General features: G+C 39.5%; 1 protein-coding gene across 1 annotated transcript in view; it reads right to left on the bottom strand.

Moving 5' to 3' along the window:
• Positions 1-24,699, bottom strand: part of PRKX (protein kinase cAMP-dependent X-linked catalytic subunit) — a 67,050-nt gene extending 42,351 nt beyond the window's left edge. Inside the window, exon 1 of the mRNA XM_060769898.2 lies at positions 24,098-24,699. Within this exon, the coding sequence (XP_060625881.1) occupies positions 24,098-24,281 (184 nt within the window). The 5' untranslated portion in view covers positions 24,282-24,699. The remainder of the gene's footprint in view (positions 1-24,097) is intronic.
• Between the last annotated feature and the right edge of the window lie 710 nt (positions 24,700-25,409).

The raw sequence follows: 25,409 nt of genomic DNA, 5'->3' as shown, positions 1-25,409 counted from the left end.
AACTATTGGAAATGCCTGAGCCCCTATTAACAAAGAAAATAAGCTAGTCCTTTAGTAGAGAATTCAGTTTTCTCTTTAAAATTCCAGTCAATTTCATTCAAACATATGTAACTCTGAGGAAAATAAATTGAAGAAGTTATTAAATCTGCTAACAACGAAGTTGTCATTGTAATATCAAACAAGAGCACACTTTTCATAACTTCAGGTTTTAATTATATGCTTGTAAAACCCACAAGCATTATTTTCATTTTGTATTTGCAGAAGATTCTGCATTAAACACATTAAAAACATGCCACAACAATTTAAGGTAAGTGACAGCATTGCTACTCATGAGAAATGGAAAACAATAACTTTGTAAGCATTTTGCGTACCCATTCTTCATCATCCTTTTTTGTTCCAGAGCCTCAAGGTCTTTTCTTGAGAGTTTTTAGGATATTCCTTTGCTGACTCAGCACGTAAATAAGAATTATAACTTGCAAGCTACAGGGCAGCATAGAAATACCATAAAACAGAACAAACAAACCTGTTCGCTTGCTGAACAACCTCAGCAAGTATACAAACCAATGTTTACCATGCCTCATATCAGAATAACCTACTTCTGGTCCACTTCCCTTCTAGCTGGGCCAGAATGCAAAGGGCCTCACTTGATGGCTCAAATTAGGAAGAGGATTTCGAAGAATGGTGCCTCCCCCTATTTTGCACTTCCTCACAGAGGGTCTGGGTATAATGGATACATGACTTTGAACTGACCTTGGTAATCAGTAGGTAGCTTTCATACAGGAGGTGTTTTAGGCTTTCAATACCAGAGCAACAAAGTTTAATTTTTTTCTATCATCATCACCACCACCACCACATGTTAGGTTTACAATGCCAAAGCAACATTGTTACTTTACACAGTCTTACAACCTTTGAAAGCAACCATAATTCTGATGTGACCTTGGTGAAAATGGTTTTGACACAAGTACACTAGAGCAGGGGTTCTTAACCTGTTGGTTCATAGATGATTTGGCCCACAACTCCCAGAAATCCCAGTCAGTTTACTAGCTGTTAGGATTTCTGGGAGTTGAAGGCCAAAACATCTGGGGACTCATAGGTTGAGAACTATTGCACTAGAATGTCTCCATGTCACTACTCCTTCATTAGATATTGCCAAGGCTTCCATGAACAATCAGCTAGCCTGAGTGGAGAAAGAACACTGTTCAACAGAGAAAAAGTTGCAGGCCTGAAAATAGTTGTTCTTTTATGATTTTGGGGTGCTGAAAATGACATTTAAAAATGTATACTGGCTCTAGTTTTTATGATATAAGCAATCACATGATCACGTATGGTTGAAAAAATGCATGTTGCAACTTACACTATGGAAGATTCTAGAATATTCTAGAAAGTTTGATGACGCAGTATTAGTACCGTGTGCAAAAGCCAGAAAGCCCTATATAAGGCCAGACTTTTGAACGGTGAGGGTCAGTCAGTTGAAGACTGAGACAGTATTGTTAAACATCGTTTTACATTGTTCTTTTTACTGAAGTTATGCCTCGCACATGTGTAAATAAAGCACTATGGAAAAAAGATATCAAGGTAAATGGACTCTGTCAATGCTGTCAGACTACTGCTGGAGCATTGTAAGAGACAATCCTTTCCTTGAATACAAAAGAAAAGTCAAGAGAAGCAAACAGGATATAAACTAAAGTCACGATTAAAGCGACATTTAAACTTTCAGACTTTTCAACTGCATTAGGCCTACTAATATAGTTTCTTGCTGCACAAACATAAACAATAGACTAATTAAATAAAGATTTCTCATGTATAAACTATTGGCAATATAATTTGACTAAAATTTAGTAAATATTCACGGTTTATATACATGCGGTAAGGTTAGGCGCATTATCATAATATTAACAAATTACCTATTGAGGAGAAAATTGAAAGAGCTGTTGCATTCAGCATGTTAAATTTATTAAGAAACGGCACATTTCATTTCCGCAACTGAGAAAAACTGAAAATTTGTAGAACAGTGGAATCAGAAATGAAGGGGAAGGCATATATTCGTTCTGTAGCAATTTGAGTTACTAGTCAATTAGAAAAAAACAAAACTATCTAAGATATAGAGAAAAACAGCAACTTGGTCTTTAGCCACCTGCTTCTGGTGTTCACCACTGACCTCCTATTCTCCCCACCCCCACCCATCCCCATATTTAATGACAATATGCCATCTACCATTCTAGAACAATTACAATGTTACACTCAGATGCAATGTCCAACAGGGTTTTACATTCATAAAAGTTTCCTAATTCCCTCCCCCCAACTTCCACAGACACTACTTCTCAAATTTCAATAACCAAAGAATAAAACAAAAAGGTGACGTTCTTGTCAGAGAGAAGTTCTTGGGACATTGTGTAAAGTTAGCTAAGTTGATATTTGTCTATGCCATCAAAGGAAAACTCTCAAGATATATCCTTTATATGATTATCACATTTTAGTGCCTTTGAGAAAACATGCTCTACATGGGACCAAATATGGTTGCTGACCCTAGATATTCTTCATAATATGCTAAGAATTGAAAATGTTCACAAGTCTGAAGTGAAATAAACAAATCTGAATTAGACAAGAAACACTTACATTATAATAACTCATTTTACACAAAAATAGCCTGACATTATAATCTTTTCTAAAAAAAATAAACAAAACTCTTAGAAAGTTGTTTTAAAACAATTCTCCAGGAATGCAGTAAAAAGTTACTTTGTATTATATTAGAACAATGCTCTGCTTTGCCAATGTTCTGTCGGAGCTTATCTGCATAAAAGCTTAAAATGTTACACAACTTTTATCTTTGTTTTAATTAAGCAGAAGCATAAAACCCTAGCACAAACAAAAACCCTTGACTCCATGGAACTACTGGCATTTCAAGTTCCCTTGCAAGCTGCTGAGTGTTGACAGATCTAATACACTGCTATGATCTCTAACAATGTTGCCGTTTAATTATGCACTTGAAAACTACTCCTATCATGTCTCAAATGCCTCAGATGCATGAATGGCAAACCTGGTGAAATGATTGTGTTCAGAAAATAGCCTTTTATAATGACCAGATTAGATCCACGCAATCAAGGGAATTTATCACATTCCCAATTATTTAATGGGTCAACCCTAATTGGCACTAACCATTGGATTTAGGTCAATATGCTCATTCTTTATATCGAGGACTTACAGTTAAATCAGGAAACATATGCTGAAAAATATTAGCACAAAACTCACAATTAGGCAAGATGAGCTGTGATTTATCATGCACATGTTAAATTAGCTGAAAATTGCAGTTTAATTTGTCATGAAAAAGGTATGTATGTAGCCTAGCAGTGCTGGGAATCACTTCATGGTTATAAGAAACTGGGTGATATGTAATAGAAATGCTACCTCATATAAAAAATAGAACAGTCAAGATTGTTTGGATCTCAACATGAAGAATATGGATACATCTGTATTTATATGCCCTGAAACAGACACTAAAATATGCAAAATTGTCAAACCGCATTACCTTAACATGCTTTCTCCTACTTCATTTCAAATATGTTTAATTGAGGAAAACCTCTGGTGACTATACTGTGGCAGAAATTAAGGTAAAAAACAACCACTTTAAAATACTGATAGACACTAGTTTTGGGGGTCCTGTATATATATGTGTGTGTGTGTGTGTGTGTGTGTGTAGAAAGACTTCTGTTATTTAAATAAAAAGATGCAATTTTGTTTTTAGTTCTCAATTTAAAAAAAAACATGTTGTTTCTCCAGCTACAAACACTGAGATCATCTAACTAGGCAGCCCCCGAGGACCAGTCAACCTATATAGGAGAAAAAGAACTCTGCAGTTGTTGTCTTGTTGTTGTCATATTAAAAAGTGTAGAGGAAGGGAGCACTGCAGTGCCACAATACACCCCCACAACACACACCTACAGACCCCCTGCAGGAAAAAGATAAGCAACTCCAAACCCAAATCCTCAGTGGGTGGGTGGGTGGGGGGGATCTCCTTTTATTTCGCTCAAAACTTAGAAGGAAAGAACCTATTAGAGCAAGCTTCAATCATTTTAAAATAAAGTGTTCAAAAAGCACAAGTACTATGCTCATTAGGTGAGATTTTAATTTGATGTGGTTTTTTAATATATAATTTATGAAAATCACACTTTTTAAAGGTTGAACAACAAACAAGAAATCTGTGTACCTAGATGGAGGTCTTTTAATTGTTCAGCTCTCAGAAACTTGACTTTCAGCTACCTATATACCCAAAACTACTGAAAAAGGTACTGTCATTTCATTGTTCTTTGGTACCTAGTACCATATATACTCTAATATAAGCCGGGTTTTTCAGCCCTTTTTAAGGGTTAAAAGCCCCCTCGGCTTATATTTGTGTAAGGGTCCTGGTGGTAAGGTGTGGAGCTGAAAGAAGGGGTTCTTTCAGCCCATGCCTTCCCATCAGGATTCTCACCTCTCTGCACAGTGACCCAGCTCTGCTTACTTAAACAAATATATGTAAACCTAAACAGTAGCTATTTAAAATTCTAAAATGCTTAAACAAACAAACAAGAAGGAGCAAAAAACCCTATCGATTCAACACTTATCAAGTGAGAACAAGCAAAGATTAAGTTTGAGAATCACCTGAAATGTAATAAATGACATTTTTTTTTACAGTTTTCTCCAGAGGCCCACCAACACAGTTGGCAGATCATTAGTGACACCCATAAATTATTTCCTGACAAGGCTGGCATAAACCACAATGAGGAATAATAACACTTCAAGGAAGCCACCAGAAAGTGCCTCTTTTAAAAGTTCTCAGGCAATATTTTGAGTCAAAGTCATCACCCACCCGCTCACTCTGTAAATCCATTGACTTAGCAGTTGTTCAAAACAGCACATTAATTTTGCCTCTCTGGAGTAGGCTTCTGAAACATTATTGCACCAACAAGCCAACAGTTTAGCATAACCTATATACTGCTTGGTATCACAGAGTATGGTGAACAGTAAATCTGATAGTCAGACTTGCTTTCTTTTCTCTATTGCAAAGATGGGAATTGGTGAATCACCCAGGGGTTATCTCTGGCTGATCTGGCTTCTGGGGAACCCAATGGGAGACCACACACAGTCACTTCTTAGTGGCACTGCCTGCCTACCTTCCTCTCTCAGCTTTGGAGTCTTTTTTAGGTACAGGTCCTCAAAATTGTGAATACAGCACATATTCCGATAGCCTCTAAGGAGTAATTTTACCACACACGATTCATTACTGGAGAGGCTGGCTGGGTCTGGAGTGTACATTGTTATACAATTCATATCGCTACTCTCTATATAAATAAACATTTATGCACAATGTATTGTCGAAGGCTTTCATGGCTGGAATCACTAGGTTCTTGTCGGGTTTTTTCGGGCTATATGGCCATGTTCTAGAGGCATTTTCTTCTGACGTTTCGCATGCATCTATGGCAAGCATCCTCAGAGGTAGTGAGGTCTGTTGGAATTAGGAAAATGGGTTTATATATCTGTGGAATGACTGGAGTGGGGCAAAGAGCTCTTCTCTGCTGGAGCTAGGTGTGAATGTTTCAACTGACCACCTTCATTAGCATTTGAAGGCCTGGCTGAGCCTGGGGAAATCTTTTATTGAGAGGTGTTAAGATGTGCCTGGTTGTTTCCTCTCTGCTGTTTTGCTGTTGTAATTTTAGAGTGTAATTTTAGAGTACAAACTATCTACAGACCTCTTCACAGAATATGTCTGATCAAAGCAGACCAAAGTGTTTAGTTTTGTATACCACATAAAGACATACATCAAACCTCTCAACACTCAAATTGTTCCAAGTCAAATGAAATGAACAGCACATGCTTACAAAAAATGGATAGAGCTGCACTCCCTAAAATGCAGATTGTGTAACAATGCTGTACAATCACATCTCCTAATTGGCTTGATTTCTCATGGCATGTAGTTTTCAGGCCCCTAGAAATGTCATGTTTTGAGAGATTTGTCGAAGTCAAATTTCCTATAAAATATAAAGTTAAAACTAAAATTATTCATTAAAACTATAAATTTTGTACAAATTTTATGCATACCTCCCCAGTATTATGAAACACCTTAAGAAGAACAAAAACCAGGTGAGAACTCCATATAAATATTCATTTTTCCCACAGTAATAACTGCAGAAATTATTTGTTCTACTTAGAAAATGATATAATCAAAACTTTGCCTCCCTAGTTTAGACTATATGCATCTGTTTAACTCTGGCACACACCTCAGGCTAAGTTCCATCTGAACTAAATGCTACAGATGTTATCACCTTGCAGTGAACCAGAGGTTACCTACATTGTGGATCTGCATGAATTTGGAACATTACCATATTTTATAGTACGGTATTTTATCCTTCCTTTCTCCCTTTTAATACAATTGACCTTCTTCTTCATAGTGTCATTATAGGACTAAGTGCCTTTTAATGTTTCTACATCACCATCTCTTTGTATCTCTTTTTTGATTAAAATAGAACAGAAAACAATAATTTGCTGTGAAATGGCAAGGCGAACCTGTGTAGGACTTTGTTTTCTTGCATGCCTTCAAGATATTTCCGACCCTAAGATGAACCTATCTTTAGGGTTTTCTTGGCAAGCTTGGTTCAGAGTGGGTTTGTCATTGCCTTTCTCTGAGATTGGGAAAGTGTGAAATGTCCAAAGTCACCCAGTGGAATTCTGTGGCTGAATAAGGATTTGAAACCTGGGCATCAGTCAGAGTCTTGTGTTCAAAGCACTAAATCACAGTGGCTTCTATGCTAGACTTTTAAAACCAAGATGTAAAAATATTATTGGTATGTTGGACGAGGACACCAACATTTTCCCCAAACCTTTAAACTAGGGTCTCCCTTGTTTGAATCTTTTTTTTTCTTCTATGGGAAAAATTACTTTCTTTTTCTTTGTTTACCCTGTATAGTTGCAAATGCTATAAAAATATATTTACGTAATTGTTACTCACTTTTTATCCTATGGCACTAATCAGTTCTTCTCCCTAATTTCTACATCATTCTCTGAAGTATCAAACACTGCAATAGTACTATACTTAGATTCTCTGCTCTCCCAGTTTGTCTCTAGTTAAGAGTTTTCACCTTGACTTTTTTTTTTTTTGTTAAGGCTGGTAACAAAAGCTGAACTGAAGACAGCAAAGGCAACATTCTTACCAGCTAATCATTTATACAAGAACTTAGGTTTCACACTGACTTTATCATTTAATCTGGAAACTCTGTACTCTTCACAGAAACTACCGAGTTCTGCAGATTTTCCTTTGTACCAAGAAGGAAGTCAAATTTCTCAATTTGATAGTAGAAGTGAAAATGCTTGTTTCATTTCCACTGAGGATAAAAATAAGAGATTCCTGTTTCTTGCTTTACTATTGCATAGCACATCTATCATCACCAACAATGCCTCTAATACTGTATTTTGTGAAGCAAGACACAACATATTTTTCACATCTACATCTAATGAGATTGTGGGTAATTATTAAAATACAAATGAAAAGGCATGGCTGCAGCACACATTGCAGGGTATGTATAAATGTTTCTCCATAATGGGATTTACTGCTTTTTCCAAAACGAATTTGAAAGGCTCTCATAAATTACTGGAACTATCATAATAACTAGTCATATTAAAATTATCTGTACTATACAGGAAGAATTGGTGATATGTTTAAGAGGGAAACATACTGTACTGCTCTCTATAGGTGTGAAAAATCCCTAGATTCTGCAACCTCACTGAAGACATTTATGTCTTTATTAAGAATGTTCTTGTCATGTTTGTTATCCAGGCCTCATATGTCTATACACATAATAAAGTGAAAATCTGTATATGTATGTGTGGCTGGGGTGTCGACTTGCACATACAAACTCCTGCCTCCACAAACAGCTATAACTTCCACTACCCAGGAGACACCAATGGCCCTCCCTCCAATGACATTGCAGGTGATAGTGAGTAGAATGAACATGTACAAGAGCCCTTTCAATGTCCTCCGCACAAGTGAAGGGTTTCATATGAGGCCTTTTCATTCTAAATTTTGTTTCCTCTATCACAGGCATCCCAGTGTTTCTGACCCACCTGCACGGGAGTTGTAGTTCACCTTGCATCTAGGGAGCATTCTGAACCCCACCAATGACAAATTTGGGTCAAACTTGGCACACAGAACCCCCAGGACCAACAGGAATCTTCTCTCATGTCCCCGCACGGGAAGCTGGAGCTGACAGACAGGAGCTCATCTTGTCTCAGGGATTCGAACCACCAACCTTAAGGTTCAGCTAGCACAAGGATTTAATCCACTGCACCACTGCAGATCCTAGTTTAACTGAGTTGAAGTGCATTATATGAGTCCACCTGACCATCTAATGTGGTTTCAAAATTAATTATATGGCAGTGTGGATGTGGCCTAGATCTCCATACACCCCTTCTAAACTAAAGTAAAACTACAATCTTTTATTGGGTGGCAATAACAGAAACGAAAAACTGAGCAATACACCATTAGTGAATTTCTTTCAGGACATGGTAGAACCCTTGAAGTACACCAATTAGAAAACTGTATACAAGTATTTAAAATTAACTTTTCAGCTGTGATGTTATCAGGGTTTTTATTATGGAAGGAAGCTAAGCATTTCTTTCTGAGATAAAGTACCTTCATAACTGCTGGGAAGTTAATCTTGGCTGAATTTTGCAAAGCTTGCTCACCTATTTAAAAAAAATAACATTTAACATTACCCATGTGTAGTGCAGGTCCACGTATATCAAACAAACAAGTCAGCCTGTCCTACTTTTTCCCCCTGTGGGTCTACTTATAGCATGCACACATGGATATTTCTGCAATCCACCAGCACTCTTTTCAATAAAGAGTGACACACAAGAAACAGACTAATATGGGTTGCCATTTTTTCTTTTCTTTTTAATTAAGTTAGTTAGAGTGTTCTTTTAGGCCACAACCATCACAGCTAATTGCAATCAGGATCTCTCAAGAGATCACTGCTGTTGTTGTTAACTTCCTTTAAGATGACTTTGACTTATGGCAGCCCTATGAATGAGAGACCTCTAAGTCACCCTATCCTTAATAACCCTGCTCAACTCTTGTAGATTCAGGGATGTAGCATCCTTGAATGAGTCTATTCGTCTGTAATGTGGTCTTCCTGTTTTCCTATTGCCTTTTCTAGTGAGTCATGTCTTCTTATAACATTTCCAAAGGACAACCGTCTTAGTTTAGTTAGTTTAGTCATCCTGGCTTCTAGGCTTTATTTACCCTAGGACCCATTTGTCTTTTTAGCACTCCACAGTTACATACACTCCAGCTTTTTTCACTGTCCAGCAGAGAAATGGAAAATAGAATGGCATGGACAATCATAACTGTAGTATTCAATAATATATCCACTTCTGCACTCAAAATAGCATCAATCTCAATTTAGTTTTCAGAAGATATTATGTTCTTTGCATGCACATCTTAGTTGAAGATGCCTGAAAACACCGTGTTGGGACTTTTCTGTGCTCATTGATCTCTGAGATACAGAGTCTCTAGCGTGGTTTCAGGCCTGTATCAAGCTTATACTCAACTACTGATGTATTTACATATGTAGAATAAATCCTATCACAAGATTTGTCCCTTGTTTACAAGTACAAATGGCTTAGCAAAGCAGACATTAATACACAGGCTACTGATTTCTGGATTGATACACAAAATTTGCTGGAGTATTTCCTTCCCCAGACAAGCCCATAATCTGCACATTCAATTGAAAGCATATAGAGAATAACTGTACTACTTTCCCTAAAAATTTACCACAACACTACAGGTAGGAGGTTTAGCAGTGAACACTAAGTAGACTTTGTAGTGATGTCACTGAAACTACCACCAACCAATTCTGCTCATACTTTTTTCCCCTTCCTTTTCTGAACACGACTTCATATAAAATGCTGCCAAACTGGTTTGGTAGTGTTCAGTACAACATATACCCAGATAGTAAGATATCAAGTTATTTACTTCTGATGTTTTTAATACAGAATTTTGCAGATAAAAATCAGATATACAGGGAGTCCCTGCATTACAAACATCCAACTTCCAAATGACTCATAGTTAAGAATGGGGGTGAGACAACAGGAAGTGAGAAAAAACTACCCTTCAGAAGGGAAATTCATTCCTGAGTTATCATGGGAAATGGTGTCTCTACTGAAGCTTTATCGCCAACCCTTGTTTCCACAACAACCAAATTTTTCAAAATGTAGTGATCACAGGGACAGAAAGTGAAGTGAAATGTTGTGAACAAGGTACAGACAGCAAAACAAATACCACAGGGATGTTAATCCTTACCTATGCTATCCAAAGCTGAATATATATATATATATATATATATATGTTTGGCTGGATTTCTGACTTACAAACTAATTTAACTTAAGAACAAACCTACAGAACCTATGTTGTTTGTAACTTGGGGACTGCCTGTATAATGGTCTTTATAGTATAAATTATAAAATAAAGAATGTCAAATGCAATTAACAGAACATTGCAATTGAATGTCATAGATATATAGCTTTGCTTATGTCAACAAGTAGTATGGCATTGCATAGCACATGAACCCATCAAAGTCCACAAGTTATTAAATGACGTGTTATTTGAAAATGAAACATACTCAAAGCATATTCCTGCACAAAATATGTAGATGCATGTCCTACCAATTTTAATGCAGCTTACACAGATAATTGTGGTGTGGACTGCAGCTAGAAACAATTATCAAAAAGAACAGCTGAATATATAGGCCCTTCAAATTTAACTTGTGAACATGTGCTCGCTTGGAACATGGTGGGAAGTGAAGAAGAGCTGAATAGTATGCACTAGAGCACAAAACTCAAACTAAATCCAAGTAAATAGATCCAAAAGCTACTACAGAAAGATGAATAACAATAACAACATGAAGTTCAGGACTATGGTTCTTTACCAGCTTAACCCCTTATCTAATTTAGTAAATTTATAGCTGATTAAGGAGACCACTACAAAGAGGCTAAAGATCAGGAAACAAACAAAAAGTGCCAAGAGTTTTTTTCTAGAACCCTTATAGTATGAGATGGGATGTCCAAGCATTAATGGGCATTTTTAAGGACATGTAGAAGAAAATCTATAATTCCTTTCAGCACTTATTTCACCTTGTCTTCATTCAAAAGGTACAATATCCACCTATAAATTCCTTTCGAATTACAAGCAGGTATGCAAGGTCTGTGACCTTTGGCCTATCAAATCTTGACTAACAAGAGGGGTCCCTTCTATACAGCCAATGTAAAACACATTTAAGCTACAATTCTCACACATCTATAATTATGTTCTGTTCCAGGATGAAGAGTTTGAGAATATGGTCTAATCAGTTTATTACATCCACTGGTATAAAAGTTGATAGTGGCTACTATGTAATAAGATCTTTGTAGAGGAGGAGCCATCTCGTAATATGTGTTTCTCAAGTGATTCACGAAACAGTGATAGGTTAAATAACTCACAGCAACCCAGTTATCCAAAATGATTGGGACCAGAAATGTTCGGGATTTTGAATTTTTTCAGGTTTTGGAATACATGAGTTTGTATGTACATAATGAGATATTTTATAAATAGAGCCCACATTTAAGCACATAATTCATTAATATTGCATACACACTGTAAAAACATAACCTGGCAATAATTTTAGACATAATATTTTAATGATTTTGTACATTAAGCAAAGTTATGTGCACTGAACCATCAGAAAGCAAAGGTGTCATGATTTCGGAGTATTTCTAATTTCAGACTTTTGGATAAGGGATGCCCAACCTGTATAATACAAAACAATAAAAGCGATTAGAAAATGAAATATAATATAGCTGAGAGAACGGTAGTTGTTATTGGATGATATGTTTTTTGAAATGACAACCCAGAGTTTTGGAGACCTAAAATAACTATAATGTGCTGCCTTGACTAATCTGAATGTAGCTGTGGCTAGCACAGACTTTCCATCTATATCCTTATTGGGTTGCTATGAGCTTTTCGGGCTGTATGGCCATGTTACAGCAGCAAAAGTCCAGAAAGGCTATTTATAGTTTTTATAATGGATGCATGAATATTTGATTTGAACTGCATTAAAAGTGACTCTGCAAAAAAGCTACTATATATTCTTTCCCATCACAATTATGCTAAAATACACAACGTACACACAGATTCTCTATAGCTGGTTCATTGATTATTCAGTGTTCACATGAAAGTATTTTTAACAGTTTTATTATTATACTTAGGCTTACAGAAATTTTGTGACATTTACATAAAACATTTACATCAAATTAAAGGTATAGACTCAAGTTTCTACAGGGTGTCTGAACATTATATTTAACATCTGAAATGTATATAGAATTGAACTTATAAATATAATTTTGGGCAACCCTGTAGATCAGCTACTTAATTAAGTATACTTAATGAAGCAGTCTGTCCTTCCCTGATGTTTTCACATACACAGACCACAAGAAATATTTGGTGCATCATTCAAAAGAGAGAGATCCCTGTCAAAATTCCTCTTCACACCAGAGATTTTTGGAAGGAGGGAGTGGAAACATCAATTGCTCACAGTTGCTGATGCCCAATTAGTCAGGACTGGGAGAGTTTTATGATTTCTATATATACCCTACACTATTAAATGTGTAGAGATTGTGAATACAAATCAGTTACAAACATATCACTCTAGACATAGACTCATAGACATGGGAGCTACAGCCTACAGCAGGGGTGTCAAACTCATTTTCACAGAGGGCCACATCAGTCTTATGATTGCCTTCAAAAGGTTGCTTGTAATACCAAGATTATATAAATGTAACTACATTGTCCTAGCATTGACAGCCTCGTGGGTCACATAAAATTACCATGGTGGGCTGGAATCAGCCCACAGGCCTCGCATTTGACACGTGACCTACAGTGAACAGAATAAAACAAGCACAAACTTGTTTTAAAGACAATGCTATTACCCTCAGATTCCTCTCCTTTAGGCTCAGGAGAGAGAGAAATAAGTAAGGTCTGAGACTAAGTCAGATACTGACATCTGGCAATACTGTCTGTCACATAAGGCATTTTGCAATTAAAAATGAAACAGTGCTATGTTGGTAAAAAAGAATTCTGAAGAGTTCACACATTACATTCACTATATCTTTATTTCTGTTTGTTTCCATGCACACACAACATATATTATATATATCACAGAAAAATTAAAGGGTCTCATATTCAAGCAGACATAGAGAAGTGTGTGACTTCATAATACAAACTAAATACAAGTTCTAAGGAACTTGGTAGTAGAATCATATGACAAACACTTTAACTGAAACATAAAAACAAAAGAACAACTTCCTCTTAGTAAAAAGGATGCATGAACAATGCAGTGTGACAAAGTGTTCCATAACAACATAATTTTCCTTCTGTCACCCTTCTGGTATGCTAATTGCTAATTACTTCATGAGTGCATTTCCTGGAGCATCAACCATGGCTTGATATCTATCACATGTGAACACACTAATTTCAAGACATTAGGACAAAGCCACTGGAGAAAGAAGGAAGTGAAAGAGATGTACCTGTTACTATTAGGATCTCCTGTGAAAAATTGTAGTTTTTTTAAAACAAATGCTGAAATGATGACTTTACAGAATTAGTAATACAATGCATTTTTGTTTGAAAAGTTACATTCATGCATGCAAGCTCCCTTAATTTGTGAAATCTCTCTCTCTCACACCCCACACACACCTTTAATATGTGAATCTTCTAATTGCAACATTGAAGATCCAGCTTGAATCGATAAAACTGTGGGCAAAGGCAATAAAAAAAGGAATTGGTTGCATTTTTTTATTCACACTGTAGAGAGAGAGAGACTGTAGAGTGAGAAAGACAACCAAAAGAGGAAGTAACTCTGTACTTAAACTATCAAAAACATAGGATGAGGTTATAAATAAGTTAGCTTTCTCTTGAAGAAGAATTGTTATCTCCACCTCTCTAATCTTTTATTCTATTAACATGTTACACATGTCAATAGAACATTTTTTATAAACATGCTTGCTAAACATTAGACTTTTCAAATTTGTCATTGTTGTGTGTCTTTAAGCTGAGTCTGACTTACGCTGATCCTATCATGAGGTTTTCTAAGCAATATTTATTGAGGGGGATTTGTCATTGTCCTTCTCTGTGGCTGAGAGTGTGTGTGACTGACCCAAGGTCACCAGTGGGTTTCCATGACTCAGTGACTATTAAAAGCTTAATATTCTGGTCAAACAGTCCTACTACACTGATTTGGCTCCAGAACTGCTATTCATCAACTCACTGAATCAACAGTTTTATGGCGAATCAACACCTACAGAAATCCCACTGCTAATGGGGGACATTTCCTAATAGAACTTCTTTCACCAACATAAGTTTTAGGGTTGGAGGGAACTCATCTCTCTAAGGCATACACTTGTGTATCTCTCTGGCTTTCAGATTAAATCAAAGGCTGCAGGAAGCTGAAATAAGGACATTCTGTTGCACTGGCATCATTATAATATCAAGGATAAGGCATTAGTTCAATGGGATACTCCAGTTGGTTTAAACAAATGCATTTCAAACATAAGGGTTAAATGATGCTACTAAAGATTCTAGCTGCAGGCAGTTTAGAAAAAAACCCAATAATGCTATAGTACTAAGATCATGCTAAGTTGTTATTTTGAAGGCCATGGTTTAAGTGCCCTCTAATGTTATTTCATTTAGGACAACAGATCTTGAAACTGAGAATAATGTTTGTCTAGTGAACCTTATCATAGCAGAGGTAACAGATAACCCAAAAGTTCTGGATTACAAATGTCACTAGATCTAGCTGCCATGCCCAGTGACCACAGATTCTACAAAGATCCTAAACATTTACAGAGTACCTCATAAGACCACTGACTCAATTTTTATACTGCATTTTATAATGCCAGAACTGTCAGTCAATGCAGATAAGAAGATACCACAACCCCTTGAGCATAACAGAGAAACCAACTATCTTGAAAATCAGAGCTCAGGCAGTCCCTAAGTTACAAGCAACTGACTTCCAAATGACTCATAGTTAGGAATGGGGGTGAGATAACAGGAAGTGAAAGAAATCTACCCCTAGGTAGGGAAATTCACTCCTGAAACAGTTATCATGGGGGAAAGATGTCTCCACTGAAGCCTTATCACCAATCCTTGTTTCCAAAACAAGACACATTTTCCAAAATCCAATGATCAAAGGGACAGAAAGTGAGGTGAGATCCTCTGAACAGGGGTACAGACAGCAAAACAAATGCCACTGGGCTGTTAACCCTTCCTTGTGCTATTCCAAGCATACGTGTGTGTGTGTGAGTGTGTGTGTGTGGAGTTACACATAAAACATGTACCTGTCCTGGTTTAAAAATTCAACTTCAAAACAAACTGGCAGAACTTATCTTGTTCGTAACTTGGAGACTGTCTGTAAAAGTAACTGGCTTCATGAAATTCAGAACAACCAAAGAGGATATGTGAAAAGTGACATAGATAACAAATGGTGTTGGCCCAAGGGAACCAAAGACTAAATGCTTATTGCCCATACAATAATTTTAATTTATTTTAAACAGCACTACGTATTAGAACTAAAGTTACATTTAAACTCTGTAACAGAAATTGGAACATACAACTATTACAAGAACAATTCAACACAAATGAAAAACTGCTCAATTAATCTAAAACCAGTCATTTCAGAGTCTTGCTTCAGTTTCCATTGGTATTGTGATGACTGTTTTGGGGTCTGCCTTCTCAAAAGAGCTCAATGAGGACTTGTGCCAAAGGATTTAGTTTCACTGGAGAACAAGAAGCATTATTTTCTCACTTCATATCAGGGATAGAGAGTGACCTCACACCCTTCTCACACCAAAGGCATGTTTAGATGCCTTCAAGCCACCTGTCGACCTGGAGCAATGAGTTAAACCCTTAGGCTGGCAGGACTGAAGACCAACAGGTCACAGGTTCGAATTCTAAACATTTACAGAGATTTCCATAGGTCTCAGCATATTTTGAGATGTATAATGTTGTAATTAGACTATACAGATTGAACAGGAAAAGGGAAACAGGAGTTCCAATTCCCTTTTGGTCATATTACTGACTTCATTGACACTATAGAATTAACGCCGTTTGACACCACTTTAACAGCTATGGCTCATTGCTATGCAATCATAAGAATGATAGTTTGGTAAGGTACCAGCACTTTTTGGCAGAGGAGGCTCAAGCCTTGGTAAAACTACAATTCCCATTATTACATAGCATTGAGCCATAGCAGTTAAAGTGGTGTCAAATTGCATTAATTCTATATGGTATAGATGCACTTTACATAGTCATCAGCTCTCTTACACACTATTTTTCTCACTTCTTCAGTTATGGGCACAGTGCTAAGGAAGGGAGGGAGAGAAAAAGCGAGGAACAGAAAGAATAAATGACCGAAAGGGGAACAGAAAAACTTCCTGGGACACTTGATGGAAAGGTGCATTTGTGATGTTGTAACCCACCTTGAGACATGAGGAGAGGTGGGCAAGAAATAAAATTATTATTATCATTATTATTATTTTAAAAACTAGCTGAAAATTTGACCATGCTGAGAAACAAGTAGACAAACAATGAAGAATAAAAATGATCTATTGCTGCACTTCTGTCTACTACCTTTGCTACAATTTAAATACAGAATGAAAACAAAACCATCCAAAAAGGCTCTCTTGCCATGTACTATGTTGTGAAGATGCAATGCCAGTCTTTATTTCAAAGCAGAAATAATTGCCTAGTTCACCATTTAAAAAATTACTTGTTTTAAAAGGACTGTAGCTGCCAGATTTCCTTGTTATTTACAGGAATGCTTTACATGATAACTGAATCTTTATTTCTTAAGAAGAAAGGTGCTGTTGAGCACACATAGTTAAAACTATTTGAAGCTCAGTATATTCAATGGAATATAAACAAACTGCATCCATAAAAGTTATCTATTGTGTGGTGACTTAAATATAGATTCAATCTGCTATCTTGATAAATGGTATAAGTGATACCACAAATTTACACTGCAATCCTATGTGTGTTTACTCAGAACAGGTAAGTCTTACTTTGTTCGATAGAGCTTACTTCCAGGTAAACACGAAGCCTACGTTCATTTCCTTTACAAGGAGACCATGTAAAAATCCATTGTGGCTTCAAACCTGTTTATCCTACAGTCTACGCGTGCCAATAGATGCCACTGTTTAAGGCACATTTAATAGCAATATTGGAACCCATTTCAAATGTTACAGTCATTAGATAGAATATAATTACTGACCATTTCCTTTTGCATTTCCAAATATAGAGTCCAATTAACAAAATAATGATCATAACAATAACATTCAAGAGCAACTTTGGCATGTACTATACTCAGTACAAGCAGAATCATTCATAGAATCATAGAATCAAAGAGTTGGAAGAGACCTCATGGGCCATCCAGTCCAACCCCCTGCCAAGAAGCAGGAATATTGCATTCAAATCACCCCTGACAGATGGCCATCCAGCCTCTGCTTAAAAGCTTCCAAGGAAGGAGCCTCCACCACACTCCGGGGCAGAGAGTTCCACTGCTGAACTGCTCTCACAGTCAGGAAGTTCTTCCTCATGTTCAGATGGAATCTCCTCTCTTGTAGTTTGAAGCCATTGTTCCACGTCCTAGTCTCCAGGGAAGCAGAAAACAAGCTTGCTCCCTCCTCCCTGTGGCTTCCTCTCACATATTTATTCATCTGCTATTTAGGAGTGATGTCATTTGTCTGGGAGGGAAACACTATAAATTCACTTCACTATAAACTAAACAATATCAAAAACATTCATAATTTAATGATGAAATCTACAACTCAAATTCAGTAAAAACCACCTCAGTTACAATCTGTAGTTAAAGAAATATAACTATCTATTCGACATATTCACTGAAGATAATACATAGCAAGAGAAGATGACTAGTGTTTTTATAGAACATTTAGATATAAGAAAAAACAAGACTGAAAACAACCAATTTCCCAGGGGAAAACATATGAAGAAATGAGAAAAAGCGTGCTTTGCTTCCCACTATATATGTAATGCTTTATTATGCTTCCTTTGCCACATCTGCTTCTATTGTAAGATGCACATTATTTTATTAAACCTGTCAAGGATAGTGTTCACTACACTGAAAAATGAGATTATGCTATTTTGATGAGAAGAAACACACAAACACCAAGCTTTTTTTAAAATTAGAAGATATACACTCATAAGCAAATAGCTTCACTTGTGCACTATCTCCCAAGTACAGAAAGGAGAAGTGAGGAGGCCATAAGATAAAGATTTCCTAATCTTGGCTAATGATCACCACACATTGGATGCAGATATCTGAGTTTAGTGTCCATAGCCAGGCCCGTAGCCAGGATCTTGATTCCGGGGGGGGGGGGGGGTAATTTTGGGGGGGGGGGGCTGAGTTTGGTTCGGGGGGGGGGGGCTCAGGATCTATCCTAGCAAACCTTTTGTATTGTTACCCCCAATACCCAATGCATATGGGATATATTGAGCATGGTGATCAGATCATGATATGAATAAACATAACAGTTTAAAGAATGTACCAGTAAGGCCTTCTCGCGGACCACCCTGAGAATTTCGGGGGGGGGGGGGGTTGATGCGCCCCCTGGCTGTGGGCCTGTCCATAGCTAATAGTGGGCATCAAGGGGTAGACACAGTGAAGCCACATATCAGGGCAAAATTTAATACATGCTACCCTTCATGCTTGTAAAATCCTTACTGTTTTAAACCTTGCATGTTTGGTATTATAGCTCCAACTAAAAATCCAGCCTAGCTCTCATGTGAAAATGAATTCTCAAAGTCTTCTATTACTGAACCTCCAAGAGGATAGTGAAGGTAAAATAAAGACTATACTCTCCAATTACCAGAAAAAGATAATCACCTTCAATTATTCTTGCCCTATCTTGTTACAAAAAAAAAAACTAATATAGAAATAGCAAAAAAAGAATCTAAATCCCCACAGTGATGAGGTATACCTATTTTTTCAACTGGTGGTGAGAGAATTTGTAGTAACCAATAATATTTTTGGTTCTGAATGCTGTTGTGTGTCTTCAAGCCATTTCTGGCCAAAAATAACCATAAGACCAGTGTGGTGTATTGGTCTGAGTGTTGGGCTAGGACACTGGGAAACAAAGATTCAAATCATGAATTGTTAATGGAAGCCCACTGAGTCAACTTGGGCAAGTCACACACAAACCTCCTCTGACCAAATTTTGTGAGGAAAAAAATCCCGTGATAGGTTTGTCTAGCTTAAGGTCATACACATACAGCAACAATGAAAAGTAAACTTATCATGGGATCCCCCCCCCCCCCACACACACACACAAGATGTGTTCAGAGGGAGTGTATTACTGTTTTCCTCTAAAGTTGAGAGTGTGTGACTTGTTCAAGGTCACCCAGTAGACGGCACAGAGGGTTAAACCCCTGTGCTGGCAGGACTGAAGACCAACAGGTCGCAGGTTCGAATCCGGGGAGAGGCGGATGAACTCCCTCTATCAGCTCCAGCTCCTCATGCAGGGGACATGAGAGAAGCCTCCCACAAGGATGATAAAAACATCAAATCATCCAGGCGTCCCCTGGGCAACGTCCTTGCAGACGGCCAATTCTCTCACACCAGGAGTCACTCCTGACACGACAAAAACAAAAACAAAAAAACAGTAGATTTCCAAGACCAAGCAGAAATTTAAACTGTTATTCTCGGAGTCTTACTTAGTCCAACATTCAAACAAATATATAGTATTTAGACTTCAATTTACTTCAAATCCCATACAAACCAGAAGAAATGTAAGTGAAAAACTCACAGAGATTACACCCCATTTTGTGTTCACCACAATGGTCATATATGAACATAAACTAATTTAAATTAGAAGTTATCTTATCAGAGACACAATTTAGAATATATACAGACATGAAATAGTAATGTATGCAGGTTGCACAGGAATTAAAGTCTTCAACCCTGTCTAGAAACACATGAGTTTCTTAACCAATCAGCCTGAGCATTCCTTCCATGGAATGGATTAATAAAGAATGGATGGAAATATGCATCTCCACAATACCGCTTAATTGCCTACATGGAATTCATTGTTGCCTTTGGCTAGGAAGAGGCTAGAATTTCATTTGGGTTGAGCAACCCATTTCATTATACACTTCCTGGCCTAATACCTGCCTCAGAACACACGTTATTCTTAGGCTGCACAACTTCGTGTTTTGCAAAAAGTTCTCCATTCCAAAAACTGCATATTATGGAAAACTGTCACATTTTCTTGCATATTTTCAAGTTCGCAAACTGATGTGGAAACCAGACCAAATCGATGACTCAGTACTTATGAAACTGATACAGACCACAGTAACTCATTCATCCCTATTTGTGAATATATAAAGTTGCTATACCCTTTTTCAAATGATAAGTAATATGGCAGCCTGTCTGACATGAGGCTCTTCCCTAACTGTCTATTCATTTCAATGTCTGAAAAGAGCCTATGGTCTTTTTCCATAGACACAAGAGCCATGCTTAACCTCCACTTCTGCACTCATTCCTACATAAAATAATACCCAAAAAGGATTGTGTGTTTAATTAAAATGTGATGATTGTTTTCATGACATGCCCTCCCCCATAAACCGCTTCTTCTCACGTTTTCTCATGTATCATATGGTTCCCTGTCTGTATCTCTGTGTGTATCTTCTCCTTCCTCTGGCACTGTAGCCAAGGGCTGTCAAAACAATCACATATGCAGATCTGAGCAAATATTCCTTGAAGAGGGAATAACAAGGAAAGAATACTATGCCTTCACGACGACTCACCCATCCCTGGACACATGTGAAATGCCACAAATTACTTACATTTGGAAAACAATACACACATTCTAGCTGATCATGTGAGTAATTCTAAAATGCTTAAGATTAATAAAACCTGAGTACCTGAACTATAGAACAATTCCACTGTTCATGACCATGTTTAATATTAACAAGAGCCTAGGTGGAACTGGTAAGAAGAGCACATAGGTTTAGTGAATACTCCTCATAAACCTGAAATGCTATGAGCACATTACACAATTAAACATAACTACTTCACATCAACCACTCAGGAAAACAAGGATCATTCTCTGGAATGAAAAGCTATGATGCATGCACAACTTACACAGCAAATTTCTCATTCAAATACGGTTGCTCACCAGGACTCTAACCAATTTGAATGCAAATATCCCCATTTAAAGAGTCGGTGGGCCACAAACTCAAAGTATTCCTGAATAAACAGTACCTCACAGTGTTTACAAAACCAGATGGGTTTTTCACCAAACAACAGCAAAAGTAAAAAAAAACAGTGAGAGAAAGCTTATCAGACTTTAACATCTTGGGTTGGGTGGATTGTGAAGCCACAGCAGACACCTGCCAGTTGTTTTGCTGACATTTGTAAAAAAAAACCCTGGCTCTGTTGGCAGAGTGTACAAGGCAGGTTGAGAATCCCTTATCCAAAATGCTTGGGACTAGAAGTCTTCCATATTTCAGATTTTGGCCTACTTGCATATACAAGGATGGGACAAAATCTGAGCATGAAATTCACTAATGTTTCAGCTGAAGATTGGTGGTTCGAATCTGCAAGACGGGGTGAGCTCCTGTCTGTCAGTCCCAACTCCCATGTGGGGACACGAGAGAAGCCTCCCACAGGATGTTAAAAAATCTGGGCATCCTTTGGGCAACTTCTCTGCAGATGGCCGATTCTCTCACACCAGAAGTGACTTTCAGTTTCCTAAGTGGCTTCTGACATGATAAAAAAGCTACACACATAGCCTGACAATCACTGTATACACAATATTCCACCAAATTGGTGCATGGAGAAAAGTTTGTGCACACTGGACCCATCAGGAAGCAAAGGCATCACGATCTCCCATTGGTGTGGACATTTTTCAGAATTCCAGATAAGGCAGACTCAACCTGTGCTGTGCCTCCTAAAACAAGGTGGAGAGGAAATACAAAACAAGGTGGAATGACCTGCCAGAAGAGCACCAATAGATCATGAGATGTCAGAATGTAAGAGCTAACTGAAGACCCATCTCTTCTGGCAGGAAAGACTGTCCAGCCAACTTTGGATCCATGAGTTTGGATTTGCCTCCTATTTTACTGAGGGCCCCCAGTGGTGCAGCAGGTTAAGCCACTGAACTGCTGAACTTGCTGACTGAAAGGTGGGCAGTTCGAATCCAGGGAGTGGTCCGAGCTCCCGGTGTTAGCCCCAGCTCCTGCCAACTTAGCAGTTCAAAAACATGCAAATGTGCATAGATCAAGAGGTACCGCTTTTGTGGGAAGGTAACGGCACTCCATGCAGTCATGCCAGCCACATGATCTTGGAAACATCTATGGACAACACGGGATCTTTGGCCTAGAAATGGAGATGAGCACCACCCCCCAGAGACGGACATGACTAGACTTAATGTCAAGCAGAAACCTTTACCTTTACTGCTGCATGTTGACCACTGCACTCAGTGTTTTGATATATTTATTTTGTGGGGGTGTATTTGATGTGGATATGTTTTGACCCCCTGGGAGCCATTAGCAGAGTACCAATACTACTATTATTTGATACATAGATTTGTACACAGCAAACAAGATCACTATGATGGCTTTTATATTTGATCACACGTTGGATACTTCCCAAGTGACTGGGACTGAGAGATGTATCGGCGAATCATGTGCGCAGATCTGAGTAGGGTGGCCTTTTCCAGCTGACAGGTGGTAATTTTGTCAGCACCAATTGTGTTTAAGTGCAGGCCAAGGTCTTTAGGCACTGCACCCAGTGTGCTGATGACCACTGGGACCACCTTTACTGGTCTGTGCCAGTCTTTGCAGTTTCATCTTTAAATCCTCATACCGTGTCAGCTTTTCCAGTTGCTTCTAATCAATTATTATGATTATTTTTTTCTTATTATTCTGCCCTGAGGGAGGCGTTTGTGTGTGTGGGAGGGGTTAAATTTGATCAAGGAGTCCCAGGTTGCCCTGTTTGTGTGAAGTGACATGAATGCCTGCAGGGCTTGCCCCAAGAGAGCAGCTAGCCCCATTAACTTGAGGGTTGGGACCCCGGCGGGGGGGGGGGGGGGTTGCAAGGGGGTGTCAGAGGGGTCACCAAAGACCACCAGGAAACAGTGTTTTTTGTTGGTCATAGGAGTTCTGTGTGGGAAGTTTGGCCCAATTCTATCATTGGTGGGGTTCAGAATGCTCTTTGATTGTAAGTGAACTATAAATCCCAGCAACTACAACTCCCAAATGTCAAGGTCTGTTTTCCCCAAACTCCATATTTGGGCATATTGAGTATTGGTGCCAAGTTTGGTCCAGATCCATCACTGAGTCCACAGTGCTCTATGAATGTGGGCGAACTCCAATTCTAAAACTCAGTGTAAATGTCCATCAAATCCTTCCAGTATTTTGTGTTAGTCATGGGAGTTCTGTGTGCCAAGTTTGGTTCAGTTCCATTATTGGTGGAGTTCAGAATGCTCTCTGATTGTAGGTTAACTATAAATCCCAGCAACTACAACTCCCAAATCAACCCTCCTCCCAACCTCACCAGTATTCAAATTCGGGCGTATGGGGTATTTGTACCAAATTTGGTCCAGTGAATGAAAATACATCCTGCATCTCAAATATTTACATGAGGATTCATAACAGGAGCGAGATGACAGTTGAGAAGTAACAAGGAATATAATGTTATGGTTGAGGGGTCTCCCCAACTTGAGGGGTGGAGGCATGAGGAAGGTCGAGAACCCCTGCCCTGGAGGAAGGCAGCTCTTTGGGCTCCCTCGGCGCTGCAAGCCAGGGTTTCCCCGACCTGGACGAGGGAGGGAGGGAGGGAGGGAGGCAGGCGATGCCGGTGACCCTGTCGCTGCTGGGAAGGGAAGGGAGAAAAGCCCCTTCTCTCTCTCTCTAGCCCGGTGGGTGGTCCCTGGAAGGGAAGGGGAGGGGGCGGACTCGTCTCCCCTCGCGCTCCCTTTGTTACCTTGTGGGCCCTCTTTCTTTCCCTCCCTGACTCACCCACAGTGGCCAAGGTCTCCAGGTCCTCGAGGCGATACCCAGCGGCGGGCTCCGGGGGCGGCGGCGGCGGCGGTGTAGGTCCGGCTTGGGGTAAGGCTTGGGGCTCTCCGCCGCTGCCCACCGCCTCGCAGCCGCCGGGGCTCCTGGCCCCCACTTTGGCCCTCACCGCGCTCAGCGTCTCCATGCGGGAAGAGGCTCGCCCTGGCAGGCCAAAGGGCGAAGTTGGGAGTCGCCGCCGAGGCCGCCCTCCTCCTCCTCCTCCTTCTCGCTGCGTCTTGCTCCCTTTCCTTTCCTCTCAGCAGCTGCTCCGGGCCGGCGCTGGCCTCAGCCTGGCAAAACAAGTGCCGGCGCCCTGCATCGCGCCTGGCCTGGGTGTCCTGCCCGCCTGCCTCTGGAGAGAAGCGCTGCGCCTCCGCTCCTCTCTCGCCCTCTTCGCTTTCGCTCTCTCTCTCTTGCTCTCGCGCTGTCTGTTGCGCGCGCCTTTCCCGCCGGCGCCTGGCTGGCAGACAATGGGTTTTGCCGGGTGAGCGCCGGATCGCTCTCTCGCCAGCTAGAAAGCCAGCCAGCCAGCCAGCCGGTGGCACGCGGGGAGGAGGAGGAGGAGGAGGGGGCGGGGGCGGGGCTGGGGCTCCCGCAGCTGCGGCAAGAGGCTTTGAGAGGGCGGGGCCTGGGAAGGAGGGAGGGGAGGAGGAAGAGCCGCAGCGACCGCCCCAACCAACCGGATGGGGAGCCCTTCCACGCCTCGCCAGTCTCTGGAAATGCGCCGAAATTTCAAGTTGTCCACAAACACCTCTAGGTTTGGGGGGCTGCGAGTTTTCCGATTTGTATGGCCATGGTCCAGAAGCACTCTCTCCTGACGTTTCGCCCACATCTATGGCAAGCATCCTCAGAGGTTGAGGGGTTCCTTTGGAAACTGGGCAAGCTAGGTTTATATATCCGTGGAATAATGTCAAGGGTGGGAGAAAGAACTCTTGTCTGCCTGAGGCTAGTGTGAATGTTGCAATTGGCCACCTTGATTAGCATTGAATGGCCTTGTAGATTCAAAGCCTGGCTGATTGCTGCCTGACAACCCAGATTTATGGAGACCTGAACTTATTAGCATATGCTGCCTTGACTAATCTGAATGTAGCTGTGGCTATGACAGACTTTCCATCTATATCCTGATTGGGTTGCTCTGAGCTTTTCGGGCTGTATGGTCATGTAGCAGCAGCATTCTCTCCTGACGTTTTGCCTGTATGTGTGGCAAGCATCCTCAGAAATTTGTTCTGAGGTCTATTGGAAATACCACAAGTGGTGTATGTGTGTGTCATCT

This window comes from Anolis sagrei, chromosome 3 (assembly GCF_037176765.1).
Source record: "Anolis sagrei isolate rAnoSag1 chromosome 3, rAnoSag1.mat, whole genome shotgun sequence".
In the NCBI taxonomy this organism is placed as follows: Eukaryota; Metazoa; Chordata; class Lepidosauria; order Squamata; family Dactyloidae; genus Anolis; species Anolis sagrei.
This window is presented reverse-complemented; position numbering and strand designations above follow the sequence as displayed.